Source organism: Mycteria americana, chromosome 2, assembly GCF_035582795.1.
Source record: "Mycteria americana isolate JAX WOST 10 ecotype Jacksonville Zoo and Gardens chromosome 2, USCA_MyAme_1.0, whole genome shotgun sequence".
NCBI classification, from domain to species: domain Eukaryota; kingdom Metazoa; phylum Chordata; class Aves; order Ciconiiformes; family Ciconiidae; genus Mycteria; species Mycteria americana.
The window spans coordinates 79,795,857-79,819,057 of record NC_134366.1 but is presented as its reverse complement, the minus strand read 5'-3'; the positions used below and the strand labels follow the sequence as shown (position 1 = coordinate 79,819,057).

Sequence of the window (23,201 nt, the reverse complement as noted above, 5' to 3'; positions counted from 1 at the left end):
CGTTGTGTGAGGAGACAGTCCTCCCAGCAGCTCCAGTGGAGTCTGCCCGTGGGTCCGTTTGGTCCAGTGTGTTATCTTGAAGCATCATGCCCTTGGCATCCAAAACTAAAACGGATTTTATGTCATAACACCCAAGCAGTTATGAGGACATAGGAGACTCGTCTAGGTTACAACAGTCTCTCATGTTTGAACATGATAGTGTGCAGTCAGGTTAAATGGCATGGTCCTGAGCCGAGTTGGGGGTGTGACTTCTGAAGGATGTGCACAAATGCCATTAACATTGTCTCCCTTGTGCTGCTTTGAAGTCAGCCATATAGACAAAGGGCAGCTCTCTCCTGCACTCCCATTTCTACCTATTAGAAGCAAAAATTTCCATTGCCTGTAGGAGCCTAAGTTTGATTTTTTTCAAAAGCACTACAAATTTGAAGTGAGGCTAAAGGCCCTACATTTTTTTAAAAAAAGAAAATTTACAATTTGAGCTTTCAGTACTCAGAAGAAGAAGCATGGGAGCAATACCCCAGAACTAGATGACAGTGTCTTCCTCAGGTTGCGGATACTGAAAACCAAGAGGCAAGCGGGTCAGGTATACAGATATTCATGAGATTGCTTCCTGAGCCATTTTGGCCATCTCCACTTTCCAGTGTCTTTGTGACAAGAAAAAGTTGTTTTCCCTCAGAAGCAGGTTTGTGAACATGCTTTGGCAATACGGAGTTTTGCAAGCCAAACCTGCTGCAGCATAACAGTGTGACCAGATATATCTTGATTTCAGAGTTGCAGTTGAAATTCGATATTGGGGTGCACCAGTGAGTTAAGGATGAGAAGGAAACAAATGTATTTAAGAAGTGTTGCTCTGATGTTGACATACACAGATCCATTGGGGATGCTGTCTGAAACTACAAAAGGAGAGCCAGCTGAAGATGGGGTGTTTTTTTGCACTGAGAGAAGTCGATGCTAAGCTGCAGGCTTTTACTTACTAGACCAGCACAGGACTGGGAGGCCGGGCCTGTAGATTACCATGCAGTATTAGGCAGAAGCAGGGCCAGTTGGATGATGGGGGACGGGCACGATGCTCATGGGGCCAGGCAGCAGTGGAGCAAGTGCTGTGCTGTGGGTCGGGGCAGGGGGGAGAGCTGCCGGGCTCCCTGCTGCAGCCCTGCACGGTCCCGGGCGCTGCAAAGGGCCCGTGCTGGATCGTGCCCCAGCTGTCTTTTCAGAAGTGCAGTCCGGTTTATGGGATCTCTGTGGGTATCCTTTAAAGGCAAACCTTAGAAGTGGTGTTGGCATTAAAATTTACGCGGACTTGCCGCCCCGATTTGCCTGCTGACAGTGTCTTCTTCCTCCTCCTGCTCAGGCACATGAAGATTCATGAGAAGGATCCGAACAGCACAGCAAGCACAACTCCCCCATCGCCGCTGAAGCGCAGGCGATTATCTTCAAAACGGAAGTTTAGTCATGATGCTGAGATGGACAGAGAGGAGAGGACACCTGCAAAAAAGGTTCTTTACGGGGCACGAAGCAAAAGACTTTCCTGGCTACCTCCTAAACTGTCAGCTGTTGTGTTTGTGCAGTCAGCATAGAAATATTAAAATGTGATCTTGTTACAGCCCTGTATATAGTTTAAGATGCCATGCTTTTCCTCTGTAGCCAACACTGTTGTCTGAGATTGAAAATGAATTTCTGATTTCAGAGATTGAAATAATTCAGGGGTTTTTAAATTCTTTATTGTTTAAATTTTTGGGTTTGCTTATGATTTATATCAGGTAATTGATGTTGAATGACAAGGGGATGAACTATTCTTCTGCTACTGCAGCTTTTCCCCTCGTTTTTTTCTCCCATTTAATTCATAGTAGTCTTGCAGGATAGTGATTGGAACTTTTAAAAAACAGTGTTTACTTCAAAAGCAGCAACAGCTTAAGTCTGTTTTGTCTTGATCTGGAGAAAAAAAAAATCTGTAGTACATTTCCTTTTCACAGTAGCATAATCCTGCATTATTGGAGTTGCAAGAGCAACCAGAAAATATTTATTTGAAGGCTAGACATTTCCATTAGGGTTTTGTTTATGAAATATTTTAGTGCATTTCAGTCATTTATACAAAATGTATGGTGGCTGCCAAACTTAACTCAACCCTTTCCACTTACTGTCTCTAAATGGCAAGCTAGTAGCAGTTCCATTTAGCTCAGTATCCCTTGTTTCTGTGCATGCTTTTCTCCCTGTAATCAGAAGAGGGCTGTAGAAAACATGCAGAAGTTCATTGCTTTTCCCTGGACCACTTGAGTTAGGAGTTGGCAGTATCTCAGTGGCATAAATAATTGAGGCTGACAGCTCACCTGGTTTTCTAAAGGGGGAGGAATGCTAGTTCAGTGGTATATAAATACACAGTTTATAAGTTGTTCAAATTGCAGTTTCTCATTAGAATTGATGTATCTGTGACTTAGTCGCACACTTTTATCTCCTACTGAGCCCCTTTTCTGTTGTGCACGTTCTCACACATGCAGAGGCTCTGTTGCTCACCTTGTCTCTATTGCCGAAATGAGTCAGTTCTGGTTGCCTGCAGCAAAGTTACAGATGAAGCCTGCTGCTTCGTTTTTAAGAGAAGGACTTCAAATGGATTGCATGTTTGGTTTGTTGCTTAAAATTCAATCTAGTGAGGTTTTTTTCCCTCTCTCTGTAGGTTGTCGAGGATGGTCACTCCGGTGAAGGGGATAAAAAAGCTGAGGAGGAAGTTTATCATTGTCCAGTGTGTTTCAAAGATTTTTTTTGCAAGTATGGGCTGGAGTCCCACATGGAGACACATCCAGATAATTCGCTGAGGTAAGAAATAGTCCCAAGAGTGTTTCTGGTCACCAGATGGCCTGAGGGAGCCTGCTGGGGAGGGGCAGGAGCCAGTCAGCCCCCTGCACTGTTAACTTGCCCTCCTTTGTGATTTTGAACAGATTTTTAAATGTTTCTACCTCATCTTATGTCACCAGGGTGCTGTAGGGCTTAATTTTACTATTTTTTGCAATTACAGGAAATCTTGCAGGTAATAGGTGGGAATGTTTTTAGAAGAAATTAAAGCACCCCTTCCTCCCCTTCAAACCCATCACTGTTGTTAAATAAAACTGTAAAATGCCAACATTGCAAAATTTTAACAAATTAAACTAAAGATGCTTAAAACATGAAGCAAAACTTGATAAAATTATTCAGGTACCAACAGATGAGATTATTCTGCTTGGGGAGAAGGCGGCAGCTGGATATAAAGGTTTTGTTGTCTGTCATGGGAGTGAGTGAAGATAGATGAGTTTCTGGTTCCAGACTTTCAATAAAATGTGTTATGCTTTTCTGCCTGTTGAGGTTAGGGAATGATTTGGATTTTGGCTTAAATCAGCTTCTCTTAACAAGGGAAAATTTATTATTAATTGTTCGGGAAGGTGCTTGGGTGTTGTGTTGGTTCAAGTAATTGCCCCTGGGACTCCTGATACTTTTTTATTTCCTGTTTTTTACCGTAGGAAAATGTAGAGCCAGATACATGAAGATATAAAAGAGATATTCCAAGTCTAGTTTAAACATGTAGAAAAGCTGCTATTTTAGAAAAGGACATTGTCCATTTGCAGAAGCTTATCGGTATTTTAAGCTTATTTTGGGACACTGGACTGTAATGATCTTTTCAGAAGGGTGCAGAATTCAGCATCTTGAAGTGTCAATACTCTCTTCTGAATACGGTTTCTTAATAGAATGACATGGAGGAGATCCATCCCATTCTATTAAATGGGATTAATTCTATTAAATTTTCCGATTTTTTTTAAATTAGAAAACCTTGGTAAATACGTGTAAAACCATTTTTAAGGGCATTGTAAGTGCTATAATTATTGGGTAAAGGAGTTGGAAAGCTCTTTCTTAAACTTGGTCCAGCAAATAGTAGTTAATTAAATGGAGTTTGCTGTTTCTGAATAAGTGAATTCAATTTTCATTACAGAGCAAAACTGAAACAGTTGTTCTCTGCAACCTACACAAAAGGAAGTCTGAGATAATTTTGCCACATACTCTACGCTTTAGAGAAAGCGGCTGTCGTATTAGGTTTATCCTGGCATTAGCCTCATTTTGAAGCTTCTATGAAGATATGACCTCTTTGCAAAGTTATGTGCCATGGACCCAAGTAGAGAGGTGGATTCTCTTGCTTTGAGTGATGGGTAAAAGATAACAGAACAGATACCCTTCTAGCTTGGCAGCTTTGCAGTCTGCTGCGGCAAGGCAGAAAGATACACTGGCTGTGCAAGCATGCTCTTCATGCTCTGGATAATATTCTCCTGAAATGGATTTTGCTACCCTTGATTGTGTTGAGCAACAAAGACTAAAATGTGTCCCTAAATCAAAGCCACGATTGTCAGGCTCTGTGGGCGTGAGTTCAGGCTGGTGCTGGGATGCTGGTCTTTATGAGCTTGTCTAGACGATGGTAAGGGGGGTTTTGTCAAATACTTGCTTTAGCAATTTAAGACATGTCAGTGGAGATAGGGCAGGGCAAGGAAGCTGTGGTTCTCCCTGGTCAGCTAACGTATTTCAAATGCAACTTGCCCTGCCTTTCTGGTTTAAAACACCTTTGTCCTAGTTCAGGCAAGTCAAATGGCACTGTCTGCTTGGCCAAAACTAGCAGAAAGTCCTCTGGTAAGCAGAGCAGTCTGGGCTGCTGTTAAGGTGACTCTTTCATCCCAAAGGAAATGGGTTAAAATCCTTGGCAGGCAGGGGCTGTAATCCCCTGGTTCCCAGGGTTCTGCACCACTGTTTGTAGGATACAAGAAGATATGCTGAATGTGGCGTGCCATTCTCAGTCCTGAGTTCACGTGACTGAAATGATTCCTCATGGGGAGGCTTAGGCGTGGTTTTTTGAGTGAAAGAGATGAAGAAAAGAACATTTTGCTAGAGTATCAGAGCAGGAGGCACGTGTATGGGTGTGCTCGTGGCGGGAGAGCAAACTGCAAAATGTTAGAAGGCGGTCATCAAATCCTAGTGTTTCCCTATTACAGAAGACAAGCAGAGAAAGCAGAGGAAGCAGAAGAAGACCTCTGCTTAAACAAAGTTCAAACAAACAAAAAAGCATAGCAGCTGTGTTATGAGCAAAGAGCAGGGAGCAGAACATGCTCAGTCTCTTTTTATGGCCAATATTGTAAAAGCAGAGTCACTTGATTAGGACTTCTGTGAGGCGGGTATCAGATGTGCATCCCAGAGCCAGATGCTCTGGGTCTGGCAGTTGGTTTGCAGCTACCACTTTAGGTAGCCCAGCACAGACTGTTTTGTCATGACCAAAAATAAGTGATGCTCAGTCTGCTTAGCCGTGCTTTTCCTTGTAAACCACAGGGCAAACATCCGACTCCTTTCTGCTCCCCCAGTAGTTAGTATAAAAATGATTGCGGACATCGGCTCTGGAGCGATGCACCAGCATGCATTGCTTTGACAGTGGTACCAACCTCCCTTCAGGGATGCATCCCCAGCAGCAGCAAAGTGCCGGGGTGTGCAGGAGCTTCTGCCTGCCTTCCTTGTGGTCCTTTAATCCTGCCATTGTAGTGCTGTTGTGTAAATACAGCCTCTGTCTGTCTGTCCCGGCCCCCCTCTGCTAAGTAGCAGAAAAGGTGAGGCTGTCTGACAGCCCCCGGGTCAGTATGTGAGCAGCTAATTTACAGGGTGGGCCATTACCCTTCCAGATACTGTCAAATGAACAACTTTAAATCACAGGGTTAGCTGTTCAAAGTCAGATGAAAAGACACCCCGCATTGTCTTCCCCAGTACTGCTTTTTCATGTAAAGCCCTGAGTGGGGAGCACCTCATTGTTTACTTGCAGCAGAATAAACAATACTTAATCCACTGATTGTGTGAGAGGGGCTCCCGCTTGGGAGAGTATCTCTTGATTATGTAAAATCCGAAATCGTGCATCTTTGTCTCCTAATTACGGTAAGAACTGCCCTGCTCTTGGGAGCAATAATAGGGCTCTTTGTCCCACTGACAATGGGCTGTGGCACTGCATCTCCTTCATGGCATTACCCCCCCTGGTCAGTCTCTGTCCCTTTGAAGCCCTGGGACCTGCACCCTAATTAGTGACATGAGCTGGTCCCAGCAAGGTTGGCTGCAGTCCCCATTAGCAGTGGGAGGTGGCCCAGGGATGCTTTCTAACCCTCTTTGCCTCTCTACCTGGATTATTTAAAGAAGACGTCTGTTTCCCTGCAGCTGGGGCCTCAGGACACCGTCTATTTTGGCGAGTTTGTATCTGAGTGTTGATATAATTAGCAGAGCGCTGAAACACTGTGCAGCCAATAGGGAAAATGAGAAACTTCGTGGAGCAGAGTAACTTCTCTGGAAACTTTTGTGGCAGAGGGTTGCTGTCAAACATGGTAATGCACTTGTAAAGGTTGCCTGACAGACAGCTCTGAGCAACATCAGCAGTGCAAGCAAAGGAGACATGAGGATTTCCTGGGGAGAAACCTCTCGAGGCGCTTATGTGAGGTTTCTCCTCTTTCCTTTGGCAAATACAATGGAACAGGCTTAAAGTAAAACGTGTGGCTTTTAAAAAAAGTACATGCACTATAAAACTCCTCTGTTGGGTTTCACTGTAACCAGAACATACCCTTTATATTTCCTCTCCTCCTCCTCCAGGAGGCTTCTTACAGTACTCTCTGTACCAACAGCTGAAGGTTTTTTGATTTTTCCTTCCTCACAGCAGCAAGGAGACCTTTATGCTGCCTCTCATGCCCATGTATGTTCCTGAGGAGAGGAGGAGGGAGGTGGTGACAGCATTGCAGTTACCTCCTTTCTAAGAGAGACATGTTTCAACATCAGTTCTCAGCAAGGATAGTTGTGCCGTTTGAACATGGTAAAAGCCTGGATCTTAATGAGTGTTATGGGGACTTTCTGATCACATTTGGTTCAGTGTGGCATTGCCTTCAGTTACGGTTTTTGTTTTTGCTAACTTTTTATAGGAGACATGAAATAAATAGACATTGCAGAGTGTGAAAGACACTGTCTGCCTCAGTCAACTGAGCTGACCTGGTGACCAGAACCAGTAGATGCCTGTTGCCATGAATGGATTCAGGGTAGATTAAGTTTTTTGACCTTTTACAGAGCATGTCCAAACAGTGAAATAATATATTAAGCTTTGTAACTTGCCAAATCCCAGGCATATTTTCACAAGGACAGCAAAAGCAGTTCTCTTGCCCCAGGGTAATGTGCTTCTATAGAACTTCCAAAGAAAACCAAAAGCCATTCAGTCTACCTTGTTCTTCAAAACAGCCTACCCAAGTTTTGCTGCAACTTGTAAGGTCAAATTGGCTAGAGGTTGAATGCCACCATGGAAAGCTGTTGTTTTGAACAGTTACATCGGTAACAGGCATAGGCACAGAAGAGCTCAGGTCCTGGAATGGAAAGTGTCAGGACACCCTGACCATTGGTGTCTGTTATCATCTGCCTCCAGTTTTGCCAGGGTAACCACTGCGAGCTCTTGTTTCTGAAAACACTCCCAGGTCGCAAATGCTATCAGTGTGTCTTGGTGTTACCTGGCTTCACTCAGAAGGAGCGGACAACTTAAATGCCCTAGGAATGGTCTCCCGGGCTCTGTGGGTAAATTGTTTCACAAGATGTCATATGCAGCTTGCGATTCAGTCGGGCTGGTCACCAGGTTTCCCCCTTTGCCAGCACATCACCATTCTTCCGCGCATGGTGTCAGGTGGTGGAATGCTGCAAGGCACCTGGACCTATGTCCCAATCTTAAATAATTTTAGCCAATGCACATGAGGAGCCCTGTTTAAGTCAAGACAAAAGGAAGTGGGTTTTGAGTCAAAATGATTCCAGCTGCTTAGAAGATTACATGTTCATTGCCCAGGTACAGTTCTTCAGGGCAGTTCTGCATATCAGCTTTGGGGAGATAAAATAGCCAAGAAAATAAATTAATGTAAATTTAAAGCATAGGGAGATGATTTCAACCATTAGCACCAGTAGAAAAGACTAGTACAAGTCTAAGTTGTGTATGAAGCATCAATGTGACTGCATAAAAGTCCATTGTACAGGATGTAAAAGAAAAAAAACACCAGAAAAAAACCCTTAAGTTTCATCCCTGTTTTTGCCAATGCCTACTTAAGCAACTTTAGGAATTCACTTTCTATCTTTTCTCTCCGTATATAGTAGGGAATAATCCTGCTGACTTCATTTTTGTGAAGTATGTTGCTTTCCACTGTGGTCAGCCTTTTGTGAGAAGAGGGTGTTGGTGACATTGAAACTTACAAGAGTGAATGTGTTTGAAAACTAAGCGTTGTTTGCCATTTATGTTACTTGTGAGACAAAACTAGGGGTTCATGGTGGGGAGAGGAAGTTTTTTCCTGGTACTTGACACTACTGTTACTGGAAGCAACTTGAATCATGAGTGACAAGTAGTCTTCATGCAGCATTGTGAAATTTCATACTACTTTTCCATCTCTCTCACAACTGTTGGTGTGCACATAGATATGCCTTATTCCTTGTGAGCACTGCAAAATGTGAAATGTTGTGCCCTTTTAATGCAGCTGGATAATTCTGAGGTTGTATCCTACATGATTGTTGAGTACTGAGAGACAGGTGGAGAGCACTCCAGCATAGACATGTTCGTGGACCTCCTTGACCTTTGGTTTTGGCACGCTATACTTTGGCTCCAGTACTTCCCTTCTTAGTCATTGTTTGTGATTGTACCAGCAAGGATAGTTTAGGTAGGAACTGATGCTGGAGTTACTGAGTACTAACAGGGTCAATGCTACAAGACTTGTTATAGCCAAGGATGGAGGTGCACAAGGGTCAGTTGTGTGGCATTGCCAGTTCGGCTGACTCTTCTGCTCTGCTCTGCTCTGCTCTGCTCTGCAAGCCGCTTGCTCGGTATCTTGCTGATAGGAACTAGGAACTGAATCCTGATCTCTGTTGGCAGCATTTTCAGTGCAGGAGCAATTCCGTGAGCCAGCTGGTGACAATGAAATCCAGCCCTGGTAAATGCTAGGACCAAAAATATGCTGTGGTACAGTGCAACTCTTAATGTTGATAAGGCAGAGGAGAGGGTATGCAAGCAAGCTGGTGAATTCATCCTTTTACTGAGCAAATGGAGAAATAAAATCAGTGGGTTGAGCATCTGTCTGTATGCTGGCTTGCAAAAGCAGACCAGAACTGCATTTTAAGTGCTTTCTGAAGTTTCTGTTCAGAAAAGAGAGATGGGAAACATCTGAAGAGCAGCACGGGTCCAACGCTGGCCTAGAAGTGGTCAGCTCACATCAGGGAGCAAATTGTGCGAGGAGACTGGGAATCCAGAGCAGCTGGGTAAAAATACCAGACAGTGAATGGACACAGGGAGTGACGCTCTCATGTGAAACTGTGTGGTGTGTCACATGGTGTTGAATATCTTAGCTCGGTTGCAAGAATAGAAAGTGGGTAAAATGCAAAGCTGACTGTAGAGGAAAGCTTCTCGTAAAAGGGAATACAGGAGGGAAAGAGGGCTGAGCCAAAATACGTTATTAGCATGCCTGCCTGATCCTGATGACCAGGGTTTGTTTATACGCAGGCTCTCTGAAAGTGCTGGCTGCTGCTTATTGTATTAGCAGTCACGTCTGCATGCTGAGCATAGCTTACCTGCGAATGTAGATAAGGGCAAGGGTGTTCAGTCCAGATTCGGCTGCACGTATGTGTGAGCCCTGTTGTCATCAGTGGACGGTTATAGGATAGACAAGCGCCTGTAGATGTGTTTCTTCTTAGGTTACTTGTGAAAAGTGGTGTTGCTTTTTTAACATGGTAGACACATAGATTTTTTTTTTTTTTTTTAACTCTTGCCATTAATTTTAAAACTACACAAGTACTTGCCTTCCATATTTGAATGATGTGTTAGAAGGCAGGAAGAGCTTTGCTTTTCTTACTCCAAAAGAATACCAGAAGGTTCACTTGAGTTTGTGTGCCCAAATAATGACTTTTATTCTGGATGCTGTGCAGCTTCCAATTTTGGTAGCTGTAGAGGACTGTACTGGTCATGCTTTTTTTTTTCCCAGGTATGCTTGCCATAATTATGAAACCCTTCATTCTTACTTATGTTGATCTTCAGCTCTTGCTCAGTGATTCTGTCCAGCCAATTTCTTGACACTTCTAGTTTTTAAAACTTTGACCTTTATTAAGGTAAAAGGTCATTATGAAAAAAATGAACTACTTTGTGCAAGTGTCTGCAGGCCACCTCCCATTTTCCCTTTATTTGTTCTTAGTTACATGTTAATTCTGTTGAAGTAAATGGTAGAGTAAGCTACTGTTCCACTGGGGCAGAGGTATTTAAATCTGGCACTGCTGAAGTGTTGCTGGTACATGCAATTCATTACAGTGTTGGGAAGAAGTGAAATCTTTTTTCCTGATTTTTCTTTGATCACACACAAAGTTAAAAGATGGCACAGGATGGCTTGTGCCTTTTTATTAAACATTATAGCGGTTAACTTCACTTGAGTTACTCTGACTGTGGGAGTCATGATACGCCGGTACGGTCACTGGCTCTGCAGCATGCCGACAAGTTTCTGAAGCACGACATCACCCTGGTTTATATCAGATCTGCCCTGGCTCCTACACGATACTTTTCTTGCCTGGACCACAGCGCGGCTGTAGGAATGCACATAGCGTTGTGCATCCCTCTATTAATAGAAGGACTGCGCAGTGGTTTCAGCCTTTGCTGCACCCAAGGGTGGCTTCTTTGAGGGAGAGGATTAAAGGGAGCGATGGGACACATTGGTAACAAAGTCGGACAGCCAGTGGGGAGGTGGGAGGGAGGAAAAGTTAAAAGTCCTGCCTTTGCTGAGGAGGTGAAGCAGCGTGCACTGAACTTCTGGTGAGCTGTGTCTGTGCCCCTACGCACCGGGAAAGTGGAGAGGAGCCTCTCCAGCCCGACACGCCTGGCAGGGAGTTGGCTCCCAGTGCTACTGTGCCGCCTGCGGTTTCGGCACTGACCCATAGCATTGGGCGAGGTGGAGATGGGAGAGCAGCAGGTCCTTTGGGGTCAGACATGCTGTGATGCTGCGGGGGAAGGAGGCAGGAACAGTCATCGCAGGACAGCGGGAGGACCCCCAGGGATCCCCGGGAGGGAGGCAGGAGCGGCATTCGCAGCACTGCTGCTTTTCCATCACTCATCTGCAGCAAGTGGGAGAGATTAGTGCAGCTGTTGGATGTTATTTCCCAGGGCCCTGGGTGTGGAGGCCAGGAAGAGTTTTTCATCCAAAAGCAGATGAGTATCTGGACCTGGGTGGGGTTGCACAGGAGCAGAAACCAATTTGCTCTCTCTCATCTCCCTCCCTTTGCCTTGCCCCAAAAGAAGTGAGAGAGAAGCAAAGGAATCCTTTCCTGAAGGGGGATATGTCTGTAACCTGCTAGTTTTTCTTTCACAGGTGGTGAAAGCCCTTATGTTTAAAACCATCCTTTCTCCATCTCCCTCTCCTCGTCAGCCTCCTCTGCAGCGCACGTTACCAGTGCGGAGGCTGGGAGCCTGCTCCCGTCCCTGGTGCGGACATGAGTCAACAGCAGGGAATTGCCCATCTTTTTCTTCTGCCCAGTTGTATTATTTTTAGGTCAGCATAGGATTTTTTTTTTGCTCATAAGGAGAGCTGCATTAATTCTGCAAATAATATGAGACAGAAAGGAGAATAATAATGACAAAGGGAGAAATTTATATACAGTACTTATTAGGGATTTCAGTGGGAGGGGTTAGATGACTTAATAACATAACTGTGTATTAATGACTGCTGTCTCAGGATGTGTTTCATTCTTGTTTTGTTTTCCTTGCTTCTGTTTGTGGCAGTTGCTAAAGAGCACAGACAGGAAAGGAACAAAATGGTACCAAGCTTTTTATTTTAGATAAGACCTAGAAATTAACATGTTTTATTTGTTGACATCCACTACATGGGCAACATACTGAGCTGCATGGGTGAAAACCTCAGGTTTTGATCTAGTCTTGAGTAGTTTCAGAAGTATAAGTAGAAAAATACTAAATGTCACTTTCCCTTTCCCACTGCCGGTCTCAAGTAATGCAGAGCATAGTGTTTGTTTAATTTCTTGGTAACAGAATGATGGATATAAATATTTTGCATTTGCATCTTGACTACTGAAATATAAAATTTAGAAGGATTGAATGTTTGACTGCATTACCCTTAATCAAAATCAAGACTGATTCATTTTGCTTAAAATTTGGCTCTGCATTCCCTTTCTAAAATGTCTTTCCTTTTCTTAAAGAAAAAAAGCTATTTCCATTGCTGACAAATTGGAATTGGCTCAGAGGAGAGTGTAATGCAAGGCAACAGGCATCGCTTATGTAAACTTTTCTTGCATAGGTGCCACTTGTCATAAGAGTAGCAAATCCTGGCTTGCCTCTTGAACAAGCTGCACAAAGCATTGACTATTTCTTAAAGCCTGTTAAAATGCTTTTATATCCTAATTAGCATTACAGATTTCAAGAATACTAACTTATTTTAGTAGAAAGCTTTTTAATGGTGTGTTTTTACACAGAGACCTTGTCTGCATTTAAAAACACCAAAAAAGGTGCACTGGTGTAGTAATAATTAAACAGGCTCGCCTGGTGTGATACGTGGCCTGAGCACCAAGGTCAGCCTGCTCATTGCACTGTCAGCGCACAGTTATATTTCAGTTCTGCTTTTGTGTTTTAGCAATTCTGTTTTCTCACCCACTTGCTTTGTACACCTCTGCCAGCGAGCCAGAGCCCTAGTATTGTGTTTGCATTGTACAGGTATGAACACCTCCAAAACATAAAGGCAATTGAGAATGAAGCTCATTTTAAAGCGGTCTTAGCTGCTAAAAGCAGTTTTTTCCTTTCTACTTATAACTGAATCTCTGTGCTTAGAACTGGACAGCTTTCTTCTCTCAGCTCTGTAATCATATTTATAGGAAAATGGAAAACTGTGGCCAAGACTAGCAATCACATGATAACACAGCAGCGTTGATTTGCTACATCTGGAAACTTACCTTGCAAGTAGAGTGCATTTATCTCCGCTCAGGTGTTGAGCCGTTGCTCTGCCTGTTCTGCTAACAACCTCAGAACCTGTTCCCATCTCTGTTCTCTGCAGCCATACCATCCGTGTTTGACTTGGCACTATACATGAGCAGACTTGTGAAATTGTAAGGAGAGGGGGGGGGTTTTGGTGTTTTGTTTTGTTTTTTTTAAAGTTCATCATGAGCAAAGTATTACCATATGTTTCAGATACTTTATTTGATATGCTGGACTTTTCAGACTTTCCACAATTGCTTAATGTTTTTTTTTAAAGCAAATTTAAGCAAGATGAAAAAATGTTCATATCACCTAGGATTCCTTTTTCTTGTCCTTCTTAGACTGTGGTTTTAGATTTAAAAATGCTGTAAGCATCGACACTACTTAAAGATGGAAAATTGTACTGATGACGAAACAGAGAAATTAATGGTTAGGCTGCCTTAAAAAAAATAACTGCTTCCAGTTAATGCATTGTTAGGCACGGCAGCTTACTCCATTTTAAATTAACACAAGCCTTACTCAATGCAGCATGATGCTTGCCTTAACTGGTTAGGTTTTGAAGCTTAGTACCGCTAAGTTTTTCTTGGAGGTGGTACACGTCCATATTGGCTTCTGCATTGCTAATTGTATTCAAAGCTCAAGTCATGTCATTTGGGAGAAACTCGGGACTCCCTTCCTACTTGAAGGGAGGGGGAGGGAACTCAACAAAAACACACACACAAAAAACGTTGTGCATACGCTTGGGCAAACAGGCCATGTATTTTAAATAGCTTGCATCCGTAGCAAAGACTGACAAGCCCAAGTGAGGTCTGCAGAGCCTGAGAGACCTCCCGAGCCGGCGGCGTGGTGGCACCGCTCAGCATCAGGAGCGGCTTTACAATGACCTCCCTTGTCCTTGGTGGGCGCAAGGTGCCAGCGCAGTCGCTGGAGCCTGCCAGGCCACCTGCTTGCATAGGGAGCCCGCACTGGAGAGGCTGCTCCACACGCCTCTCCGGGAGGGCTTGTCTCGGGCTGTTTTTATTCCAGCTCTCTAAGCTGCGGCTGCCTCTACAGGTGTGCCTGGACCGCGGAGGAAGGGAGAGCATCCACGGGTCCCTCCCGGCTCCGGCTCCCGTGTGATCCTGTAAACTGTGACACCAGGGGAAGGTGCTGCACCAGGGCGCGGTGCATTTACATGCCCTGAAGTGCCTGCATCTTGAGATGACAGGCGTGATTTATCTGAATGTTTCTTTTTTCAGCCAGGAGCTTCTTTTTAACTGAATGGAAAAAGAGCTTAATCCTTTTCCCAACTCCTCTTTTTGCTTGCTTCTTCTTCAGTCACAGCAAAGAAAAGAAAAGACAAGGCTAAGGAGGAAAGAGAAAAATAAAGAGGGGTGTTTAATTCTATGCATTATAAAAGAGAGAAAGTACATACTCCTTTTTCAAGATACATTACTTTTGTTTTGAGGGAGGGGAGGCGGTTCCCTTTGTACGGAAAACACCATTTTTAAATTGCAGATTTTTACTGTCCTGAGGCATAGTAGTTGATACAGGTGTACTGCGAAGGACTTTCACACGGGTCTCTGCTCTGAAAGATTTACTCTCAAGTACAGCTTTTGATGGGAGCCCTAAATAAACAAGTGCTTAAAATGAGCGTGTCGCACAGCCAGTGGAGGTGAGGGAGTTTAAGATGGATGAGGCGTACCTCCCCACTGCGTGGGGGGCTGGCTGCTTGCCCAGGAGCGCTGGCTCCTGCTCAGCCCAAATCCTGGGGGTACCATGGCAGGCACCAGCTCTCCCCGTAGCTCCATGGTCCCATCAATGGTAGCTGTGCCTGCCCTGTCACATATGAGGGGATACAGCTGCTGCATTGGGTTGCTGGTCCGGGGGGACCAGCAGGCACATTGGGGACCCTGGAGATGCCTCAAGACACCCCGAGGTGAGGGTCTGCGTCCCTCTGCAGAACAGCTGACCCCACAGACCGGCAGCAATGCTCCCAGTGGTACAGGAGCATGGCTTGCAAGCCCTCGTCGTCTGTATGCTGACGTACCAGGAGGAGCGTGCCAGAAGCACTGCTTGCTTTCACACAAGGAGTTTTCATCACCTCTAAAAAAGAATTTATTTCAGTAGCCTGCAAGTTCTTCAGGTGACTGCTCTAACCCTTTAATGCCCTCCTTCCCCTAGCAGTTTTGGTGGTTGTGTGTTTTTGTTTTCACTGAAGATGAAAGCTTTGCATCACGGAATAGGTGCTGCCAAGTGAGCTGGAGGAGAGCCGTAGATCCTGACGCTGTGGAGGAGCGCTACGTGTTGGCATTCCCCCCACCACCTCCAGAGATTGTTGTCATGTTTAGCAGACCTCTTTAAGTACTTGTAAATGGTATTGGTTCGGTATTTAATGGAATGCAGGGACTATGCTGGCAATAATTATAAAGGTAGGATGCAAGTGAATTGACAGGGGAGATAAAACAGATTAAACCTCCAGCTCATAATATTTATGTCCCAGCCTTCTGGGTACCGTGATAACAAAGGCCGTGTTACATATACTTCACACTTGCTTCTTTCACCACTCAGAGACTACGAGTCCAGTTGCTTTGTGGGTGACTTGGTTATCTCTTCATTTTCAGGGAATAAAAAAGGTCTGTGGAAGTTTATGTAGTGATAAAAAGAACAACAATGGGAGTTTATTAGGGACAGGACAGGGAGGGGGTGGTTTCAGGATTTTGTCAGAAATAATTTCTAATTTAAGGATGTTTTTTTAATGAGTAGGCACATGTCCTTTTCCTTGATGTGGAGGGCGAAGACAGTATGGGGAGAACTAAGGTGGGGGGAGACGTGTGAAAAACTCCTAGTGTATATAATATTCTCACTGACAAAATCTGACTGCTTCACATTCACTGATGTTTGCTTCTGTGAAACCCATGCTTTGGTTGCAAGCTGGAGCTGTAACCGCAAGGAGCCATGTTGAGTGAAACTGTGTGCCACTTGTTGAATGCAGAGTGGACATGACCTGTCATGCTGCAGAGCTCAAATCACAGATATTTAAAAGGCAATAGGCTTGTTTGTTGACATGTTGGCCAGATGTTGCTGCGTAGTCCTTTCTGCCTGCAGCATAGCTGCATTTCCAATACCTTTGATTGGTTAACGCAAGTCTGTTTTATGTGAGAAACTTTTGTTTGGCTGAATTTGGGATTTGAGAACTTAAGAAAAGCAAGAAATCATAGCAATAAAGTGTGGGTAGGAAAAGACGTTACTTTTACATTTTTCTTTGGGACACACTGACTATGAAGGGAGTGTATGAGTGTCAGAAGTGTTGAACCTCTTTCAGGTCTTCCTCCTCTGACCTTCCTCCCCTTCAAGGAGCACTAGTTTTCCTTTTAAAACAGTATATTTCTCATAACAGCTTTGAGAAAAATCAGTGAAAGTTTATGGAAAGGCAGCGCGGAGAAAATTCATACACGGGTATTTGAGTGGTGTGCAGTAGTATGTTTTAAGCAGTAGTTAAAAAAGGTACTATTTATACATTTGCAGCTGCTTGCTACTTAGCTCTGATTTAGCCTCCCCTTGTCGCTGATTTTTTTAAAATGTCTTTTATTTTAATAGTACTTTTTAGTAAAAACGAAATGGTGTAAAGCCCTTGAAATATTTTATGTCGGACAATGGGAAGGTTGTCAGAAGACTGTGGTCTCAGCTGCCACTTTGCCCGCATGGGACGCTCAGTTCTCATGTGCTATATTATTTAAACTTCCAGTGAACTTAATAGCCAGAAACTGGTAGAAAGTGGCTGTGATTGAAATGGCCTTTCTGTGGTGATAGGTTTTTGACGCGCTGTGGCTTTGTTTTGCATTTAGCAGGTTCTTAGTATCATGGGGCGAGAGGAAGGAGGCTGTCCTAATGCAAGAAGAATGCTAGTTCTTAAGCTTGCAGCACTCAGTAAGTCATTTCTATTTTATTCCTTTCCTTTCCAGGTGTGACATCTGTTGTATTACCTTTCGTACTCATCGGGGCTTACTGCGCCACAATGCAGTTATCCACAAGCAGCTTCCCAGAGATCCCATGGGAAAGCCTTTCATTCAGAACAACCCTTCGATTCCGGCAGGCTTCCATGACTTGGGATTCACGGACTTCTCCTGTAGGAAGTTCCCCCGCATTTCTCAGGTACTCTCTGTTCTTTATAGCTTAAGACACCAGCTGATACAGTGGATATCTTCTGAATTCATTGAAAGACTTGTCCTTGATGAGGCAGAGACTGGGTGTAGAATATTTTGTGGAAAGCACATTACCACTGTCTGTGTAGGCCTCAAACACTTTCTGCCTTTACTTTTTCTTTTTTCATCTAAAGGATATTGGGGTTGGTTTTTTTCAGCATTCCAGTGGATAACTACTGGTGTAAAGATCTAAAAAAAAATATTCCAAAGGAAAACTTCGGTGATATTAGATCCTTGCCCCTTCCAGCTTGCCCATTAGTTCTCCTTCCCAAAACCATTCGACATCTAAAATCAATAGGGAGGACACATGGTAAGGAAGACATTATTTATTTTAATTTACTGTAACAAGGATGTAGTTGTGGTATGAAAGATTTTACCACAAAAAACTTTGAGAAGTCACCTTACTTACTAAACGGTAACATCTTCAGTGATTTCTTTACAAAACGCTCCCAGGCGCCTTTCCACTATGTTCCTTACATGAGATCTGAAGATTTTGCACCTTTGAGGGACAGTGGCTAGGGAAAGGCAGGGAGGTAGTCTGTAAATATTTTTCTGAGAAGCCATAAAGCTTTGTGTTGGATGGTATTATTCCTCCCTCTGTCAAACCTTGCCTGCCTTAGTTTGGGTCTGGATGAAGCTGCTTATCTATTAAAAAAAAAAAGAAATAAATCAACAGCACAATCCAGCAGGACCATGCTTATTCAGTATCTGCACTTTTCTTATTCTACTTGGATTAAAGCATTGATTTCCATCTCTTCTGGCTGCAAGGTGGTAGACCTGAAATTTGCTGCAGGTCCAGGGGAGCATGTTGGTCATTCTGTAACTCTAGTAGAGTTTTGGTGTAAAAGTTACAAAATCAGGAGAAGAGAGAACTTTTTAAACAACTTGGGTTTATTTCTTTTGTAATTAATGACAGCCATTTAAAGTTATTAAGGGATTTAAATGTTGGTACTTTCCTTTTGTAGTAATTTTGCTTGCACTGTGAGGCAGGACCTGTGAAGTATCTGAACAAAACGTGTAGAGTATATAAAGATCTTGCCAGCCCTCTACTTTAATTTGTCACTTGCGCTCTTCTTTGATGTGGAACCTTTGCAACATGTGAGCTATTTAGATAGCATTTAAATACAGCATTTGGATTGATGATCATTTTCAGGGACAGGTATAAAATCCATTCGTGAACTTCGTATTTTTCTTGGGAGAATAAATGTAATCAGACTTCGCTAACCAAAAGCCTTTCCACTTTGGGCTCTGTTTCATTGATTTGCTTTCGGGGAATATTATTTTGGTTGGTTTATGTTGTTTTGCCTTCTTGGATGCGTTTTTTTTTTTTCTCTTGTCCTCCTAATTTCTTTGTAGTAATAAAGCTAAAGGCAGTAGTCTTACTGCTCAGGTTACTGAAGTTTGCTGTGTAGTCTACTGAGGCTCCTGTCCTGTCAGTGAAGTGAGGGAACTTTCTGGAAGGGAAGTTCAGGATGGAAAAGTATTTGAGAGTCTGAATAGCCCTCTGAAGGAGTTTGCCTTTATAGAAGGGAACTTTTGGAGAATCAGCCCCTAATTCAGATACACCACTTAGGTGACTAAAGGCTGTGGAGCAGGAATATCTCCATGCCAGGTAGGTGGCGGCTGCTCTAAACTCCTTAACTTGGGCAGTGGAAGAGAGAGTGAACTGTTTTTGTTTTGCAGCAGCATGTGATGCCTTTCCAGTTTGAGATGTGTACTCTAAATATTTTTGCATGTCTTGCAGGTCTGGTGTGAAACGAATTTGCGAAGGTGCATCAGTGACTTCCATCGATTTATTTGCGAGATGTGTAACAAGGCATTCCCCATGCTTTCAGCCCTCAAACTGCACACAGAAACTCATGTGGTGGATCAGGGAAAAGACAAGCACAAGCCACAGTCCACGACCCCACCCGGCGAGAACCCAGACCAGAAAGCCTTCATGGCATCCTTGGGCCTACAGTACACCAAAGACATCAAGCCTGTCAAGCAGGAGGACAATACACAAGATGAGGTCCAAGAAATGCGGCTCAGAGCACTGAAGAGCAACCTACCTCAGGAACCCGGCAGCACTGGTCTGCTCAGCCTCTCTCCTCTGGAAGCTGCCTCTATGGGAGGGTCATTTTCAGTCCTTCCCCCTACAAAAGAAAACATAAAGCTCCTCTCGCTGCAGCCTTTCCAGAAGGGTTTTATCATCCAGCCTGACAGCAGTATTGTGGTAAAACCCATCTCCAATGAGTCTGCCATTGAGCTGGCAGACATTCAGCAGATCTTGAAGATGGCTTCTTCTGCTCCTCCTCAAATCAGTCTTCCGCCACTTTCTAAGGCACCTTCTGTCCCCGTGCAGTCCATTTTCAAGCATATGCCGCCGCTGAAGCCAAAGCCTTTGGTAACACCCCGAACAGTCGTCGCAACCTCTACACCTCCTCCTCTTATCAGTGCCCAGCAAGCCTCCCCTGGCTGCATCAGCCCAAGCCTCCCACCTCCCCCTCTGAGGCTGATCAAGAACTCAGTGGAGTCCTCCTCCAACTCTCACCTCCCCCAGCCAGGAGCCAAATCGAGTCCTTCCTCGCAGTTGCTCCTCCAACCCAAAGTAGAACCTTTAACTCAGCACGAGATGAAGACACAACTGGAGCAGGACAGCATCATCGAAGCTCTCCTGCCTCTGAGTATGGAAGCCAAGATCAAGCAAGAGGTCACAGAAGGAGACCTTAAAGCCATCATTGCCGGGGCAGCAAACAAGAAAGCCCCGACCATGAGGAAAGTTTTGTACCCCTGCCGTTTCTGTGACCAGGTGTTTGCCTTCTCTGGTGTCCTGAGAGCTCACATCCGTTCTCACTTGGGTATTTCCCCATACCAGTGCAACATCTGTGACTACATTGCAGCTGACAAGGCAGCGCTGATCCGGCACCTGCGGACGCACAGCGGGGAGAGGCCTTACATCTGTAAAATCTGCCACTACCCATTCACAGTGAAAGCCAATTGCGAGAGGCACCTGCGAAAGAAGCACCTCAAAGTGACCAGGAAGGATATAGAGAAGAACATCGAATATGTCACCAGCAATGCCGCAGAGATGGTGGATGCCTTCTGCTCCCCAGACACAGTGTGTAAGCTGTGTGGTGAGGACCTGAAGCATTACCGGGCCCTCCGCATTCACATGAGGACGCACAGTGGCTGCCAGAAGAAGAAGCCATTTGAGTGCAAGGAGTGTGGCACAGCCTTTTCGGCCAAGAGAAATTGCATTCACCATATCCTCAAGCAGCACTTGCATGTGCAAGAAAGGGAGATTGAGAATTACATCTTAGCAGTGGACTGCAGTGCCCAGGAAAGCCAGACAGATGCTCCTTTATTGGAGGACAGCACTTACATGGACCGCAAGCCCATGACGCCTTTCCTGGAGCCACAAAACGGCTTCTTGCTTGGGACGTCATCTCACGTTCCCATCAAACTTGAACCTGCGGGCAACTTCCCGATGGATTTTGATGAGCCGTTGGATTTCTCTCAGAAGAACAAAAACCTGAGTGCTGTGCAAGTGAAGCAGGAGAACCTGTTTGGCTCTTCTCCCCTGTCCCCCTACGACTGTTCCATGGAGCCTATCGACCTGTCCATCCCCAAAGCCCTGAAGAAGGATAAAGATGATGTCCCATGTGAAGCCAGGAATCAAGAATTGGCTGCTTCTGGGAATGGTGATAAAGCCTATAACTGTCTGCAGTGTCCTTTGGTTTTTGGTGCCAATGGGAACTCGGAGAAAAACAGGGCTGTCAGACATCCCCAGCCACTGAAAGGTTCATTGCATTTGACTGTCCCGATCATTTCCCCAGCTCTTCTTGGCAATTCTGCCTTGCTGAGACCCTTGAGACCTAAACCACCACCGCCACCTCTCTTGCCAAAGCCTCCAGTAACTAAAGAGCTGCCACCACTGGCTTCCATTGCACAGATCATTTCATCTGTGTCTTCTGCTCCCGCTTTGCTGAAAACGGAGGCTGCAGACGCCAGTCCCAAGGCAGTGAGCAGCTCCACTGGGTGTGACAAATCAGGGAATGCCAAAGCAAAAGTGACAATCGTGACCGCTGGTCAGAGAGACTCCAGCCTGCCCAGTGACCTGACTCAGGCGTGTGATCCAGAGCAGTCTCCCATTGCTGATGCTGGGTTGACTAAGAAAAGAGGTAGAAAGAAAGGAACAAAAAATAAGCCTAAACTTAGCAGTGGTGTGGATCTGGAGTCAAGTGGGGAGTTTGCCAGCATAGAGAAGATGCTGGCTACCACAGACACTAATAAATTTAGCCCGTTTCTGCAGTCCACTGACAATTTCAAGGAAGAAAGCAGCAGAAATGGAACAAGTGAGGATGAGAAGGAAACTGCCGAAGATAAGCTGCTGAGAGGGAAGAGGAACGCTTACTCAGACTGCCTGCAAAATATCCCTTGTCCTTACTGTCCTCGAGTCTTTCCATGGGCAAATTCTCTGCAGCGGCACATGCTCACTCACACAGGTAAGAGTGCCTTGTGCTCACGGTGGATTGTAGCCCCTGAGGATGTTCCTCATGGAAGGGCCTCCCCATGGAGGAATCTTCCTTTCTTGTCCTCTCTCTGATGTCTGAATGGTATGCTTCGTTATTTTGCAAATCCTTAGCTGTTGCTGTTGTGTAGTGGTGGTGGTGGTAAATTTTTCAGTAATGGAATAATCTCTGTGCCTTTGAGTATCAAGGGGGCAAATTAAACTGCTAAAACCCATTTGAGTTCAGTGCCATAACTTAGCGTACCTGGGAAAAGACTCTGGTCTCAGGTGATCTGTTATTATTGTCTTATCTTGAAGGTGAACGTGTGTGTCGAATATTTCATTGTGCCTTACGTGGTTTGTTTGGCTGCTTCCAGTGGCTGTTTGTCTGCATCAGTAATGATAAAAAGATCCATAAAAATGAGAGCAAATAAGTATAGAATTGTGGCAGGAAAATAAAATAATACAGTGTTTAGCATCTTTTTTCTTGTGGTGGCTTTTATTTGACAGATCAAAGAAGGAGGATGTGAGAAACATAATCCTGAGCATTACGTAGTAGCTTGCCTCTAGGAAATGTTTCTTCTCAGTGCTAGACAACTAAAGGTGGGCTTATGCCCTAAGGCATGGAGATGTGTATGGAATCTTTAATACTGTGCCACCGTGTAAGTAATCTCAAACCTGGTGTAAACAAAAGGAATTGGGGAGGGAGATTTATTCTAGGTATGGGGTTATTTTTCATTCTTCACTGTAAAGGAAATACTGTGTTGAATGCTGTGCTGATTTGAAGTTCGCTCCTTTTTCCACCTACACAGTAATAAAGTAATTAGTAGATTCTCATCCTGCTTGGAGAGAGGGAGGACAAAGCTCTACTCGCTGTTGCTCCCTTTTAAGTCAGTCACAGTTGTTGATATTGTTTGCTTCGTTATGCAATCTCAACTCCGGGCATAAAGAATAAAAGTTAGGGATATTTGTAAGAAACGTAGGGGACTTGAGTATAGCCTCAGAAAAGAGAGCTTCATTTTTTTGAAGGAATTGAGGTTTCCTGAAGCAACTGATGCATGTCTGTGCTGAAGAGGGAAACCTGAAGAGGTAAAAGAGGTTAGCTAGGAGGTTTAAAGGGAATCTAAACTGTGGAGGAGTCCCTATTACAGTTTGCTTTGGGTGACTTGAGGACATAACTTGCAAGGTATCAGTGCAACAGTGAGGCTATTGTTTTCTGGCCCACAGAGACCAAATTATTTCATCTTATTAAGCATACAGTTTACTTTCAGTGGTGAAGGAGAGCTCTTTATTCGTATCAATTGTTTTCTAACACCCTGCTCTCAAAAAAACCATATAGTTACTGAAGAACTGTTCATGAGACAGAAAACAATAGAGAGGCTTTTCCCAGACTAAGGGGTTTGACCTGCTTATTGATGGCAGACTTCCAAGGTAGCAGCACTGGTGTAAACCCTTAATGAAGACAGGAAAATGCACTTGGCCATGAGTTATACTGGTAAAACTTGACTCCCCTACCACCACCAGGCTTGGAAGG

The 23,201-nt window shown here is 44.4% G+C and overlaps 2 protein-coding genes across 9 annotated transcripts in view; both read left to right on the top strand.

The window, feature by feature from the left end:
* RREB1 (ras responsive element binding protein 1) overlaps positions 1 to 23,201 on the top strand; it is a 127,113-nt gene that overhangs the window by 82,873 nt on the left and 21,039 nt on the right. For all 8 annotated transcript variants that reach the window (XM_075493879.1, XM_075493878.1, XM_075493884.1 and 5 more), the window contains 4 exons: positions 1,352 to 1,496; positions 2,672 to 2,811; positions 16,936 to 17,125; positions 18,920 to 21,662. In XM_075493879.1, the coding sequence (XP_075349994.1) occupies positions 1,352 to 1,496; positions 2,672 to 2,811; positions 16,936 to 17,125; positions 18,920 to 21,662 (3,218 nt within the window). The remainder of the gene's footprint in view (positions 1 to 1,351; positions 1,497 to 2,671; positions 2,812 to 16,935; positions 17,126 to 18,919; positions 21,663 to 23,201) is intronic.
* The window catches only part of RIOK1 (RIO kinase 1), an 88,963-nt gene continuing 79,797 nt past the window's right edge, over positions 14,036 to 23,201 (top strand). The window contains exon 1 of the mRNA XM_075493888.1: positions 14,036 to 14,039. The gene's annotated coding sequence lies outside the window, so the exon portion shown is untranslated. The remainder of the gene's footprint in view (positions 14,040 to 23,201) is intronic.